This window comes from Sebastes umbrosus, chromosome 5 (genome assembly GCF_015220745.1).
Source record: "Sebastes umbrosus isolate fSebUmb1 chromosome 5, fSebUmb1.pri, whole genome shotgun sequence".
Classification (NCBI taxonomy): domain Eukaryota; kingdom Metazoa; phylum Chordata; class Actinopteri; order Perciformes; family Sebastidae; genus Sebastes; species Sebastes umbrosus.
In genome coordinates this window covers 24,873,901-24,889,531 of record NC_051273.1, presented here as the reverse complement: position 1 = coordinate 24,889,531, position 15,631 = coordinate 24,873,901, and the positions used below count along the sequence as shown (strand labels likewise).

Genomic DNA, 15,631 nt, shown 5'->3' with positions numbered 1-15,631 from the left:
GGGTGTATCAGGATCAGACCGGATGTTGACACTGTGGCTGGTCACATGACAGCTGAACCCGGAAGTGAGAGGAGGTGCAGTGCAGAGAGCTGCTGGACTGATCAAACAACAAGGTAGTCGCTATTTATGAATATATAACGTTACTTATGTCTGTCAAAATACAGATAGAGTGTATTTCGAGTAAAACAGTTGATGATGTCGCTGATGTGGTGATAATATGTGTCTGTTCTCTGCAGCTAATAGATGCTAACAGTTAGCTTAGCTCTCTGAAGCTAACAGACATCAGCTCTGATTTCCTGTCAGAGAGCTGATGTTAGTGAAGATAGAAGAGGGTTTAAAGAGTTAAGAGACACAAAACCAGTATTCACATGCGTTAAGATAACTTCTAAATCATTTAACATCATGACATTAACAGAGTCACAAACCAACACATTGTGGTTTATGTGCTTCAGTTAGCTGAGGAAGTGTTAGCTTGAGATGTGTTTAAAGCTGCTCATGGTCGGGTTTGTCTCTGGTCATAAACAGGACTGTCGCTCTGCTTTCAGAGACTTCTACTAATAGTTAAATGAAAGTAAAATGATGTATATTTTGTCTTTAAATGGCTTTGGTTACATGATGCTACGAGGCTGAAGTTAGCTTCCTGCTCAGCAGTGAAGGGCAGAGCTTCAAGAGATTGCACTGCTTTTTATTCACATCTAGACCACATTAGACCAGGTCCAGATCAAAAAACACTATGCATAGACCTGTCAAATCTGGACTAGATTATCCCTGAGAAGCTAAAGCTGCTTTAATACACAGTTTCTGATTTGTGAAGCCTTTATTCTATTTGAGAAAATGGAAAAAGGGAGATTTCACTGCTTTTTTTCCCACATCTAGACCACATTGGACCAGATCCAGATCAAAAACCACTACACCTAGACTGGTAAAATCGGGACTAGATCATACCATAGAGGCTAAATATTCTTTAAAACACAGTTTTTTATTTGTGAAGCATTTATTCTGTGTATGAAAATGCAGAAAAGGAGATTTCACTTGTTTTTACATCTAGACCACATTGGACCAGATCCAGATCAAAAACCACTATACCTGGACTGGTCAAATCTGGACCTAGTCCAGTGTAGTCCAGATGTGACAGGTCTAAGTCTTTTATTTTCACAAATGGAAAAAAGCTTTCATAAATCTGAAACTGTGTTTCAAATAGTCTCTGGCTCCTTTGGGATCTGACCAGTCTAGGTGTAGTGGTTTTTGAAAGATACCTGCTCAAAGGTGGTCTCGAGGTGAAAAAAGAAGTGAAATCTCCTTTTTTTTTTTGCATTTTCATAATTTGAAAGTGGGTTTCAGACAACGTTAAGGCTTTATCTAAAATATCTATCACGCTTTCACAACAGTAAGAGTGAAATTTCCCTTAACTCAGCCTTAACAGCCGAGTCAGAAGTTAACTTCAGAGTCATCCTGATACTGGGGAAGGAAATTCTATTTAGGCTAAATGTCGTGTAAATCCAACTTGATGACAAGAGTGTTTATGCATGTATGATGGATGTGTGTCCCTTATGTTCATAATAATAAGTACCTGCTACGTTCTGTATGACAGCATCCACCATGACAGCCATCAAGCATGCTCTCCAGAGGGACATCTTCACGCCCAACGATGAGCGTCTCCTCGGCATCGTTAACGTCTGCAAGGCAGGAAAGAAGAAGAAGAACTGCTTCTTGTGTGCGACAGGTAAGAGAGAGAGAAACGGTTGTAAACAGCTATTAATGACAAATGTTTCTATAATAATGTGCTTTTTTTTCTCTCTCCCAGTTACGACAGAGAGGCCTGTCCAGGTTAAAGTGGTTAAGGTGAAGAAATCTGACAAAGGGGACTTTTACAAACGACAGCAGACATGGGAGCTCCGAGATCTGACAGAAGTAGACGCCAAAGATGCAAGCAAGGTCAGAGAAATTATCTCAATTCATCCATAACCTTCAGTTGTCATTAATGTCCCCTTTCTCCCTCATTCAGTGCTCATACAGTACGCTCTCTTTTTTACTCTCATGGTTCAGGAAAATCCTGAGTTTGACCTTCACTTTGAGAAGGTGTACCGGTGGGTGGCCAGCAGCGCGGCTGAAAAAAACTCCTTCATCTCCTGCATCTGGAAGCTGAACCAGCGATACCTGAGGAAGAAGGTGGAGTTTGTGAATGTCAGTTCTCAGCTGCTGGAAGGTGTGGAAACGCTCTTATCTTTTCCTGTTAGCGCATGATTGTGTAAAGGCTTGTCTCTTCCTCTTAAACCAGTAGTGTTGACCCTAGTCATGTTTGAGGTATTTTCTAATTCCAGAAGTGAGAAGCTGGATTTTTTGGTTTACTTTATTTATTAATAGCACGTTAAAAAAAACTCTGCTTTGTATCTTGGTTTGTGGTATGGCTTTCTGTGTTAAATTCTTCTTTATTCTCACTTTTCTCTCTTAAACTTTCTCTGGCCAGAACTTCCTAAAGCGGAAGGTTGGTAGGACTTAACTTCCCCCTCCTCACTCCTCTCCATTGTTATTATCTCATGACCTCAAACCACCATTCTCATTAGAGATTCACCTCCTTAAAGCTCCTTCTGTGTGAATTACCTGACACTAAATACAGATGGGCATGACTCATTTTTTCAATAATCATAACACACATTTAGGTCATGTTTTTACCTCACTTTTAGCTTTTTTTAGGTGTCCATTCCACCTTTAATTCATAGGATTATTCACTGACGTGTGCATTAATGTACTTGGTATCTAATGTGACCGAAACTTGTAGCCCCAGTTAAGTGCAGTTGTTTAAAGGGTGGGTCCATTATTTATTTTTTTCCGAGTACGCATGTTTTCGCATCTAAATGCAATTGTCCCAAGCCCTTCTAAAAATGTTTTCTGCATCATGATGCCGCTACATGTACAGTATATATACATCCTTATAATCACATACAGTAACTTAGATGGCGGTCGGCATGCTCCCAGTTTGGAGAAGCAGACAGGAGTACCGGCAGGAAGCCAAGCAATGTACTGCTGTAGACGCCACGTTAGTTCAGACCCAAAAGTCACACAATAACACAAACAAACTAACCGATCGATGCAGCGGTGAACCGGTAACTCGGTTAAAAAAAAAAAAAAAGCGGTGAAAATATTCAAAATATAGCGTACAGTTAAACTGATATTGATTTTTTAGGTGGTTAAAATATGTTTTTCTGCTGATCCCGTCCACAGCTGCTTTACCTCGCCGTCAGTCGGCCTTTTCCAACGGGGAACTGAAGCCGTTATATCGTTCTCTTCAAAATCACCAGACTCCATTCACAGAAGCACTAATTTGACCTCACAGAACACCGGAGTATACATACAACCCCACATCAAACTACCGAACTAACCCTTTCAGTTATTTCCAAACATTGCACAGCTAACGTTGACTCAACTAGTGCTAGCGTTCACATTATTCATAACATTATTGATTAGGTTACTGTGGTAATCTACGTCACTGCTTTTTGCTAACGGCTGAGTGGACGTTTCCATTTGAAAAAGCAAAACAGAACGCAGATGGACCCGCCCTTTAAGTTAAGTTTTTTAATCAGCAATAACAAATATAGAGAAGTGCATTTAGCTGATAGTAGCCATGTCAGATTGCACGTATACTTCCATCTCTGGTAGAAAATAAGTAGCTGCTGGTAAATGAGTACAATTTATTTAAAATGTGTTTTCTGAAAACGCCATTCCCCATCACTGAATGTATTTCTGTCTGTAGTTATTCTTACAAGAGATGTGTAAAAACCTGATGTGTTGGAAGACACCAGAATGTGTCTTGAACTCAGTCTTCAACATACGTTTCCATCTCTTGTTTGTGGTATTAGAGTCTGTGCCGAGTGGCGAGAGTCAGAGTGTTGCTGGGGGCGACGAGGACGCTCTGGACGACTACCAGGAGCTGAGCACCCGCGAGGAGCAGGACATCGAGAGCATGATGGAGATGTGCGAGTACGCTGTCTCCAACGCCGAGGGTTTCGCAGAGCAGCTCTCCAGGGAGCTGCAGGTCCTCGATGGGGTGAGTGAAGCGAATGCACGATTCAGCATCAACATTGTGATGTGTGCATACGCAATAGTCACATCACAGGACGCATTTAACTTTAAAATGTAAATGAAATGAAATGCATAAAAAAGCAATGTTCTTAATCAATGTGAGTTTGGATAATAACATAGAAACATTCTTTATCGTTTCCATCTTTAAGGCCAACATCCAGTCCATCATGGCATCGGAGAAGCAGGTCAACATCCTGATGCAGCTGCTGGACGAGGCGCTGGGGGAGGTGGACACCATCGAGGGGAAGCTGAGCAGCTACGAGGAGATGCTCCAGAGCGTCAAGGAACAGATGGACCAGATCTCACAGAGCAACCGCCTCATCCAGATCAGCAACACCAACAACGTCAAGCTGCTGGATGAGATCCAGTTCTTAGTGGTGAGGAACACTTTTTAGTTCTGTTATAACTGAATTAAGCAGCTCAAAAAAATATTCACTGCCTTGATTTTTTAATATTTCAATGTGCATAAACCAGTTTGGAAATGAAGATATTTGGGATCCACTCTTATTTTTATTTATTTATTTATTTTAATTCAACCATTATTTTTCCAGGATAGTCCCATCTTTTTCAAGGAAGTCCTGGCTAAGACGGCAGCATGAAACTTTCTCATAAAAGCCCAAATAACAGACTTGCACAAACGACACTGAAAAGTAAAAAACACATAAGAAATTTCACATTAAAGAAACAAGTAACAGACTTAATACAAACTGCAAATTGCATCTGAGAATTAGCAGTGTCGTTCAGTAACAGGACATTTTCATTCAGTGTTCAAATAGTCCTTAATCCTATTTATTAAAATCTTGCATGCTTATAAAATAATCTAGTTTAAAGTGACTCTGTAGCTCACACCAAGATGAGAGTGCAAAAACTTTAAAAGCACTTTCACCAAAGGGCGATGCGAGTTCAAGGAATGACGTACAACTTAAACTACAGCAAAGAAATGTGAATTTCAAATAAGCCGGAAGTAAATGTGCAAAATATTCAAACAAGCCTATTTGCTAGATGTCAAGCCTTAAAAATGTGCTAATTTATGTAGAGCTGCAACAATTAATCCATTAATTGTCAACAATTAAAGTAATTGGCAACTTATAATCGATTAATTGGTTTGAGTAATTTTTTAAAGGAAAAAAAAGTCTACATTCTCTGATTCCAGCTTCTTAAATGTGAATATTTGCTGGTTTCTTTACTCCTCTATGAAAGTAAACTGAATATCTTTGAGTTGTGGACAAAACAAGACATTTGAGGATGTCGTCTTGGGCTTTTTAGAAACCCTGATCGACATTTTTCATAATTTTCTGACATTTTATGGACCAAACAAGTAATCACTTAATCAAGTTATTGTTATTAATCGATTAATCGACAATGAAAATAATCGTTAGTTGCAGTTAAACTTAATTGCTGTATTGTTAGGCTTTGTTTGATGACTGCGGCGTGTGTTTTCTCATGTAGAATTACATGGACCTGTCAAAGGGACACATCAGAGCCCTGCAGGAGGGAGACCTGACCTCCCCTAAAGGCATCGAGGCCTGCATCAACGCCTCTGAAGCTCTGCTGCAGTGCATGAACGTGGCCCTCCGACCAGGTTAGTTTACACATGTACTCGTCGATCAACTAAATCAGTTGTTGCTACTCTCAGAAGTTATGATCTTTGGTGTGGTTACAAGCAGATTTATACAATTGATGTTTATGCCGATTGCCTACTAATGCTGATACATTTTTCCTAGCCTGTAAATGGCTTTCTGAAGTTAGTAATGAAATGAAAGTGACGTCTTTTTCCCTCCGTAGGCCACGACAAGCTGATGGCTGTGACGCAGCAGCAGCTCCTGTTTGCTGAGCTGAGAGACACCTTCGCTCGCCGCCTCACCAATCACCTCAACAATGTGTTTGTTCACCAGGTAACAGGCACACTTTGAAAGCATTTAGTGAAGCATTACTATTAGCTGATGAAGACTAAGTGCAAATTCACAAAAGGATTGCGCGGCTTTTGTGGCCGCTAAACCTGCACAAATAACACAAAAAGAAACCGTGTGCTCCTGTAGTATTTGCACGTATTTAAATGAGGTATAATGCAGATTTGGCACAGAATCCACCCCTTTCTATTCAAATGAGCCTCTTTGCAAAAACAACCCAATTCACAAAAGAATTGGATTGTGAAAAAGGAAAAAGGAATAAATAAATGACTAGATCAATAAATAAATAAATAAATATGCCATTAAATGTACCAAAAATAATATTACAGATAAATGTAGGCATTAATTGAATTATAAAATGTGACATAAATTGATATTTCAGTTTTAATTTGCTTCTTTAATTATTTAGCTTTGTATTAATTCCCCATCTATCTACTCTTCTATTTAATATTCCCTTTTATATATTTATTTTTATTAGTTTTTAAATGTATGATATTGCACATTCATTTTAAAATCGTATATTTTTATTTCTGTATGCAGTATGTGCAAAAATAAATAAATATTTAAATATTGATAAAATAAATAAATAAACGTGAAAATTAAATCATATCATATCATGAGCGCAATATCTTTTGTGAATCGGACCTTGAGACGGGGCAGATTGCGGTTGTAAGTGATGCGTAATTCATGGTTTGCGACGTCAAAGGTCAGAGACTGCAAAATAATTTACTCTACATCTTTAGACAAACACATTTTACTCTGTTTTCTGTCCAACAAAGAAAGTAGAAGGAGCAGGAATTATTTTTTAGCAGATTTAAGAGTAAGCCGTTGTGAGTCTGCTGCGCCAGGCAGTCTCTCCTGTACTTTTCCACTCTCTCTCTCTCCCTCCTCACGGACTTCCTGTTTATCTGTGACTCTCTTCCTCTTCCTGGGCTTCCTTGTGTCGTTTCCTTCTACTTGTGTCCCTCCTACTATTCTTGACTCTCCGTGTTGCTCACTTTGAATCATCCCACTCTGCTCTCTGTCTCTGTGTCAGTTCAACCACTTCAGTCACTTCAAAATGACCATCCCTCAGTTCTATAGGTCCTCCTGTCTGTCGCTTCCAGTGAGTACCCTCACAGCAACCCCCACTCCCCCCTCTCTCTGCTAGCGTTTGACCTCTCACTCCTCACTCCAACTTACATGTCATTACCTCAGAGACCTCCACAGCCTAACATAGCCTATTATTATTTACTGCATGATGGGATGTGTTTCTAACTACATAACATCTCTCATTTGATCTCAAAGCTGCAGATGCACCGCTCATCTTCCTCCTCCTCCTCCTCCATCAGCTGTCTGCACTCAGCTGAGGGCTCTTCTTTGTGTTTGGGTGCTAACTTGGCTTTGTTGCAAAAGGTCTCATGTCATTAAATCCTGTGCCTGTCTGGTCTGCGTGCATGTCTTGTAGCACAGATAGATACTGAACTACATAACAATGAGGGGAAGTCTGGAGAACATCTGTGTGGCAGTAAGAGTCAAAACGTTGTGGTATTTTGAGTTGAACAATGTGTTGTTTACCTTCAAAACATCTGGTTCTGTGGTCATTTGTGGTATACTATATATTTCCTAAATATTCCTCATGTGTTGAGTATGTTTGTGTGTACACAGAAAGATGGACTTACTATTAGGTTTGTCTAAACTAACTCTTTTATTGGATGTATTGGTAATTGTCTCCCCTCACTCTGTCATCCAGGGCCACGACCAGAGCTCCACCCTGTCGCAGCACACGGCGGAGCTGAGCCTGCCCAAACACAGCCCCCTCCACAGGGACCTGCTGCGCTACGCCAAGCTCATGGAGTGGCTGAAGAACACTCACAGGGAGAAGTACGAGGGCCTGTCAAGGGTCAGTGCTGCTATCTGACTACATATTTAGAGGAACAGTAGAAATATTAGGGCCATTGTAGTTTAAAAAAAATGGCGGGAGGGGGGATAATATTCCGAGAGAAAAATTCAGAGATTAAATTCCTAAATTTACAAGAAAAAAGCTCATAGATTTCTGAGAAACAAATTCAAATATTGACTGAAATTAAAGTGGTAAATTTATGAGAAAAAAACTTGAATATTCTCTGAGATTAAAGTGGTAAATTTACTAGAATTGTTTTTTGTAAATTTACCACCAATTTCTTTTTTCTCGTAAATTTGTGACTTTATAATCTCAGAATACTCAAGTGTTTTTCTTGTAAATGTTTGAGTTTTTTTCTATTAAATTTACCACTTTATCCTCAGGAAAATATTCAAGTTTTTTTCTCATAAATCTGTGAGTTTAATCTCAGAGAATATTCAAGTTTTTTTTCTTGCACGTTTCCGATTTTATAATCTCAGAGAATATTCTAGTATTTTTCTCGTAAATTTACCACTTTATTCTCAGGGAATATCCAAGTTTTTTTCTTGTAAATTTTGTGAGTATATTTCTTGTAAATTTAGCATTTGAGTATCAGACAATATCCAAGTTTTTTCTTGTAAATTTGTGAGTTTTTTTCTGAAATACTGAGTTTTTTTCTGAATATTACCCCCCTTCCCCCAGCTCCATAATTACAATACAGCAAGGAGAAAGTTAGCTCAGTTTAGCATAAAGACTAGAAACTGGGCTAAACAGCTTGCCCTGAACTACTCTAAGCATCTAGTGGCTGTAGCTTCATATTTACTGTAGTGTACAGGCGTGAGCAGTAGGCCTCAGTAGATCTCCTCATTTAACTCTTACCATGATTACAAATAAGTGCAGTTTCAAAATGTTGAATGATTCCTTTAATACAGAGTCCTCAAGATGTTTTGCATCTTAACAAAGGTCATCTCTCATTTTATCTTTTAGACCTATGTCGACTACATGAGCAGATTATATGAACGAGAAATCAAAGACTTCTTTGAGGTTGCAAAGATAAAGATGGCGGGTACGACCAAGGAGGCCAAGGGCAAGTTTGGTAAGAGCTGTGATTCACCTGTTGGCCTGCTGGAGCATGTTTGTCTTATGTGTGTGTGAGGGTTTTCAATAACATCTGTTTCTGACTTTTTCTCCCTTTTTTTGTAACATGTAGTTTGCTCAACGACAATGAGAATTTCACTGCATCTCTAGATTATTTTGTCCAGTATTTGTATTATACTATCACACAGAAGTTAATGGAATATTCATGTATAAATAAGAAATCATTCTTTTACAGCGTTTTCTGCATCACATCTGTTAGCAAAAGCATATTTTCCCAACTAATGTGTGCTTCCAAAGTCCTGCCTCTTTACCTTTTGATGACGTCTCTTTGTCCCTTACATGTTCTGAATTCACCACTCTGTTGAATGTTTAAAATCTGAACAGGACTCTTGGTTGAGCTTTTGTTTTGGCAGAATTATAGAAAATCTGCTTTCCGCATTCTGTACCAGCTTCTCCTGCTGAAAACAAACAAACAAAATTGTTTTCCAAAGGTTTGTCCGAGCTACAAGCAGCACAGCTTAAAGCTACTGCAGTGCACGTCAGCAGCATATATATGTAACGTGGTACATCTAACATCTAGCCTCCCTCCTCACCCCTCCCCATGCTGCATGTGTTAAGCCTAACCTGTCTCTGTCTCTGATGCCTGCCTTTCTAACTGGCTGCAGCCACGCTTCCGCGGAAAGAGAGTGCACTCAAACAGGAAACAGAAAGTAAGTATGACATTTGGATCGAGCTATTCCACCGTCAATTACTCACTCACTGCTTCTTACCACTGTGCTGCACTAAAAGGAATCCTCCGCTACCCCCCCGATACACACCACTTAAAGCCCTGCCAACCATTACGTCTCCATGTACCTGGTTGGTTGGTGCTAAATCTTCACAGCTGAATGCATCATCACATATTCTGATTCTATGAGCCTTAAAAAAGCTAACCATTGATATTATTATTGTTGATGATTTGTAATTTATTGAATAATAGTGTCATAATTGACTTCCTTACACCTGCAGTTTGACTCACTCTCACTAATCACCTGTGACATTGAATCCCTGTATTTGCTGTGCTGTGTTAGGCCTCCACGGCAGCTCTGGGAAGCTGACAGGCTCCACCTCGAGCCTGAACAAGCTGACCGTGCAGGGCTCCAACAGCCGGCGTTCCCAGTCTTCCTCGCTGCTAGACATGGGCAACATGTCCGCCTCCGACCTGGACGTGGCCGACAGGACCAAGTTTGACAAGGTGAAGCTGCCACATCAAACTATTTATTTTAAAAAGGGGACCTATTATGCTCATTTTCAGATGCATACTTGCATTTTAGGTTTCTACTAGAACATGTTTACATGCTTTAATGTTCAAAATACGATTTATTTTTCCTCATACCGGCTGTGCTGCAGCACCCTCTGTCTGAAATGGAAATAAAACGGTTGTGTGTACACATGTTGCTCTGTATTGAGATATTAAATGGAGGGTGTTACTTTTTTGCAGATATTTGAGCAGGTCCTCAGTGAGCTGGAGCCTCTGTGTCTCGCAGAACAAGACTTCATCAGCAAGTTCTTCAAGCTGCAGCAGCACCCGGCTGTTATGCCTCCTCTGGCTCAGGTAAAATCTGTCATCACAAATAGTAGCTGTACTGATGTGTTTACATTGTTCTTGGCTGAAGGTGTGATATAATACAGCAATAACAGGTGCAGCATCATTCATATATACATCAGCAGATGTTTGTTTGGATTTGTCATGTTTTATGTCTCTTGTCTTGTCAGCCTGAAACTGAGGAAGCAGATGGAGGCACGCCGTCAAGAATGCCCCCCCAGGCTGAACACAGACACTCTGTGTCATCAGAGTGAGTAGTAGTAGTTATAACACATCCTCACTGCCAACAACATGATTTATATTTTCTATGAATCGCTCCCTTCTCCTTGTTTGACTTGTCTTCTTTTTTTTCTGTCTCGTTTACTACTTTTCAAGGAAGGACATAGTACGGCTGATGATGAATAAGATCTTCCAGAGCATCGAGACGGAGCTCAACAGTCTCATCGCTCTGGGTGACAAGATTGACAGCTTCAACTCTCTCTACATGCTGGTGAAGATGAGTCACCACGTGTGGACAGCTGAGAACGTCGACCCGGCCTCTTACCTCAGCACGACCCTGGGAAATGTGCTGGTCACCGTCAAGAGGAACTTTGACAAATGCATTGTGAGTAGAGACCAAATAATGAGGCAACTTCTAGTCGTTTGAAAATAGACAAAGGATGGTTAAAGGGATGGTTTGGGTGTTTTAAAGTGGGGTTGTATGAGGTACTTTTCCATAGTCAGTGTATTACCTACAGTAGATGGAGTTTGGAGAAACAGACAGGAGTACCAGCACAGCAAAGCAATGTACTGCTGTGGACGGGAGCAGCAGCAAAACAGATTTTAGCCACCTAAAAAAAATCAATATCAGTTAAAGTTTACAAAATATTTACAATATTTATCTTTATCTTGCTGTCAGACAGCCCTCTCTGACGGGGAACTAAAGCTGTTATCTATGCTCTCTTCAAAGCCACCAGACTCCATTGATAAAAACAGTAATTTTACCTTGCAGAACACGGTAGTTGCTGGTCTACCGCTGCCTTGATCAGTTAGTTTGTTTGTGTTATTGTGTAATTTTGGTGTTTTAAAAGGTTAGTTCGGACTCACCAAAATCACACAATAACACAAATAAACTAACCGATCGATGCAGTGGTAGACCAGCAACTCTCGTGTTCTGCGAGGTAAAATGATTGTTTTAGTGAATGGAATCTGGTGGCTCTGAAAGAGTATTGATAACAGCTTCAGTTCCCACTCAGAAAGGGCTGTCTGACAGCAATGTGAAGCGGTGAAAATATTCTAAATATAGCGTACACTTAAACTGATGTTGATTCTTTTAGGTGTCTAATATAACGTGCCGACTACCATCTACTGTAGGTAATACACTGACTATGGATAAGCACCTCATACAACCCCACTTCATCCAAACTATCCCATTAAGGTCTTATACATATTATGCTATGAATTTAATCTGTCTTTTTCTCACAGCTGGTTCAGATCAAACAGATGGAGGAAGTGAAGATTTCTAAGAAAAGCAAAGTTGGTATCCTGCAATTTGTCACTGGGTTTGAGGAGTTTGCTGAGCTGGCTGAAACAATCTTCCGTAACGCAGAGCGCCGAGGGGACCTGGATAAAGCTTACGTCAAACTCATCAGGGCTGTCTTCGTGAATGGTAAGACCTCTATACTTATTAACTATACATGATGTGGTGTTTTATGTGATGCCCAGAAACAAACTTCTGAGTATTGTTTTGTCTTTTCAGTGGAGAAGGTAGCCAATGAGAGCCAGAAGACGCCACGGGACGTCGTGATGATGGAGAACTTCCACCACATCTTTTCCACACTGTCACGTCTAAAGATCTCCTGCCTGGACGCAGAGAGGCGAGAGGCCAAGCACAAATACACAGACCACCTGCAGTCCTACGTGATCAACTCTCTGGGCCAGCCTCTAGAAAAACTCAACGTAAGTCGGAATATCTTTTTTGAGTTATCATAAAGTTTCGTCACGTTCCTGGTAGGGCTGTCAATCGATGAAAATAATTAATCTTGATTAAAATTAATTGCATATCTATTAGCTGTTAAAAATGTATGTAAGTATTTAATACTCAAATATGCTGCTTTATGCAAATGTATGTATGTATTTATTATTGGAAATCAATTAACAACACAAAACAATGACTAATATTGTCCAGAAACCCTCACAGGTACTGCATTTAGCATAAAACAATATGCTCAAATCATAACATGGCTAACTCAAGCCAGAGTTACGCTTCCACCGTTTTGGACTGAAAGCGACTACTTGACATCAGTAAAAACCTCGACTTAAAAAGTGCCGCACAAAAGTAAAACAAACTTATTTCTAATCTATTGTTATATTCTACCGAAATTACCTGTGTTTAAGGATAAAATATTATTAATATAATAAGTGTTTTCAGTCCAAAATGGCGGCGGTGGCTGTTAAAAAAACATCTGCGTTTTGTCTCTTTTCTTTTATACTCTTGACCATGACTTGCCCCAGACTGAATGTGATTATCATAAAGTGGGCATGTCTGTAAAGGGGAGACTCGTGGGTACCCATAGAACCCATTTACATTCACATATCTTGAGGTCAGAGGTCAAGGGACCCCTTTGAAAATGGACATGCCAGTTTTTCCTCGCCAAAATGTATTGTAATTTTGGATCGTTATTTAACCTCCTTCACAAGCTAACATGGTTTTCTAGTTTCATATGATACCAGTATCTTCACTCTAGCTTTAAAACTGAGCCCGCTACAACCTCTGAAAGATTGATTGTGTTAATGCGTTAAATAAATTAGTGGCGTTAAAATTAATTTGTGTTAACGTGTTATTATCACGTTAACTTTGACAGCCCTAGTTCCTGGGCATGCAGGATGTGAGCATTTACTGAGCGGTTGTATTCAATGCATCACAGGTGAACTGTTTTCTCCCTCCTGCAGCATTTCTTTGAAGGAGTTGAGGCCCGTGTAGCTCAGGGTGTTCGCGAGGAGGAGGTGAGCTACCAGCTGGCCTTCAACAAACAAGAGCTGCGTAAAGTCATCAAAGAGTATCCTGGCAAAGAGGTGAAAAAGGGACTGGACAACCTTTACAAGAAGGTGGACAAACATCTGTGTGAAGAAGAAAGTCTGCTACAGGTGAGACATTAAAAGATTTAAGGGGTGAAACTGCACATCTCCTCCTCATCATCTCCTCTCTGAACTTGCCGATTTTACTCCACCAGGTGGTGTGGCACTCCATGCAGGACGAGTTCATCCGTCAGTACAAGCACTTTGAGGACTTGATCGGCAGGTGCTACCCTGGATCTGGAATCACCATGGAGTTCACCATCCAGGACATGTTGGAGTACTTCTCCAGCATCGCTCAGTCTCATTAGCTGCTATGCACTTTTCATTAGATTCACTACTGCCTCACATTGGCTGATGATAGCGATTCACTAACTACCCTGTACTGTTTTTTTTTTTGTGTTGGACAATGAACATTTCCTCTGTGTGTGTCGGTGTATTTCAATGAAAGGGATTTGTACATTGGAGCTGATTGTGTGTGTGCCTGTTCCTTTGAGATTCACCAACTCCGCTCTAATTAATCGTTTGTTATATTTGTATTATTTCTTGATGCCATATTATGTACATAATAAATTTGCTGCTGCTGACCCATTCAATGCTGTATTGAATATTTGCAATTATTTAGTTAAAGGTCTCATATTGTAAAAAGTGAGATTTTCATATATTTTTTATTATAAAGTAGGTTTAAGTGCTATATAAATACTGTGAAAGCATCAAAACGCTCAGTCTATGGAAATATACACACAGCCAGTATTCAGAAACTGTGCCTTTAAACGAGCTGTCAGGATTTGTGTAATTTTCTGATTTCACAAATCTACATCTTAACATTTTTATATTGAAGATAAATCATTAATTTACAAATATTAAGGCATAGTAACTTAACATTAATAACACCTCTTGACATACAAGGCCCAATTAGATAGAAAAGATAACTTAAATTATAAAAAAAAAAAAAATATGACAAAAATAATAGCGAGTAGAAAATAAATGAAAGGGAAAAAATAAATAAATAAATAATGCATCTATTATTTGTTATTATTTGTCCCAGTTTATTTCCGGTTGCAGTGTAAGTGAATGACATCAGCCAACAGGAAGTAAACATGGCTGTTGCCTAGCAACGCAATTCCATTGAAATGTGAGGGTGAATACAGTTATATTCAGACAGACAAGTATGAGGAAAATAAAGTTGTTGTTTTTTCAACATTAAAGCATGTAAACATGTTCTACTGTTGTAGAAACCCAAAAAAGTATGAACCTGAGAATTTGCATAATATGGGGCCTTTAATTGTCTGTTTTATTTTTATTATTTCTTTATGAACTTAATATATTTGCTGCTGCTAACCCATTCAATGCTGTATCGAATATTTGTAGGTATTTTATTGTTGAGCACATGACATTGTGAAAGCATCAAAACACTGTCTATGGAAATATACAAAAAGCCAGTATTATATGTAATCTGCATCTTAACATTTTTTTATTGAAGATAATTCATTAATTTACAAATATTAAGGCATAGTAACACCTCTTGACATACAAGGCACATTAGATAGGAAAGATAAATTATTAAAAAAAATAATATAATGACAAAAAATAATAGAATAGAAAATAAATTCAAGGGAAAAATAGTAAATAATGCATCTAAACATTCTAAATGTGTCCCAGTTTATTTCTGGTTGCAGTGTAAGTGAATGGCATCAGCTGGCAGGGAGTAAACATGGCTGTTGCCTAGCAAAGCAATTCCAATTAAATGTGAGGATGAATACTATTATATTCAGACAGACAAGTATGAGGAAAATATATATTTTTTTAAAACACGACAGCGTGTAAACATGTTCTACTGTTGCAAAAACCCTAATATAAGTATGAACCTGAAAATGAGCATAATATGGTAATAATATAATTGTCTGTTTTATTTGTATTGTTTCTTTATGTACTTAATATATTTGCTGCTGCTAACCCATTCAATGCTGTATTGAATATTTGTAGTTATTTTATTTTGAGCACATGACATTGGCTGTTTATTTCAACACCTGACTCCGCCCT

General features: G+C 39.1%; 1 protein-coding gene across 6 annotated transcripts; it reads left to right on the top strand.

Moving 5' to 3' along the window:
• exoc1 (exocyst complex component 1) lies at nt 1–14,184 on the top strand. Of its 6 annotated transcripts, XM_037771226.1 has the most exons (21): nt 1–113; nt 1,592–1,723; nt 1,805–1,935; nt 2,047–2,206; nt 2,468–2,485; nt 3,858–4,045; nt 4,230–4,457; nt 5,530–5,662; nt 5,866–5,975; nt 7,027–7,095; nt 7,723–7,872; nt 8,839–8,947; nt 9,615–9,659; nt 10,020–10,183; nt 10,430–10,543; nt 10,705–10,784; nt 10,910–11,138; nt 11,999–12,182; nt 12,273–12,472; nt 13,466–13,660; nt 13,747–14,184. In XM_037771226.1, the coding sequence occupies exons 2-21, from the start codon at nt 1,600–1,602 to the stop codon at nt 13,897–13,899; spliced, it is 2,784 nt and encodes a 927-aa protein (XP_037627154.1). In that variant the 5' UTR covers nt 1–113; nt 1,592–1,599; the 3' UTR covers nt 13,900–14,184. The 6 variants fall into 6 exon arrangements, with proteins under 6 accessions (XP_037627154.1, XP_037627155.1, XP_037627157.1 ...); XM_037771227.1 differs by lacking the exon at nt 2,468–2,485 and having other exon boundaries at nt 13,747–13,899; XM_037771229.1 differs by lacking the exon at nt 7,027–7,095 and having other exon boundaries at nt 13,747–13,899.
• Nucleotides 14,185–15,631: the final 1,447 nt, after the last annotated feature.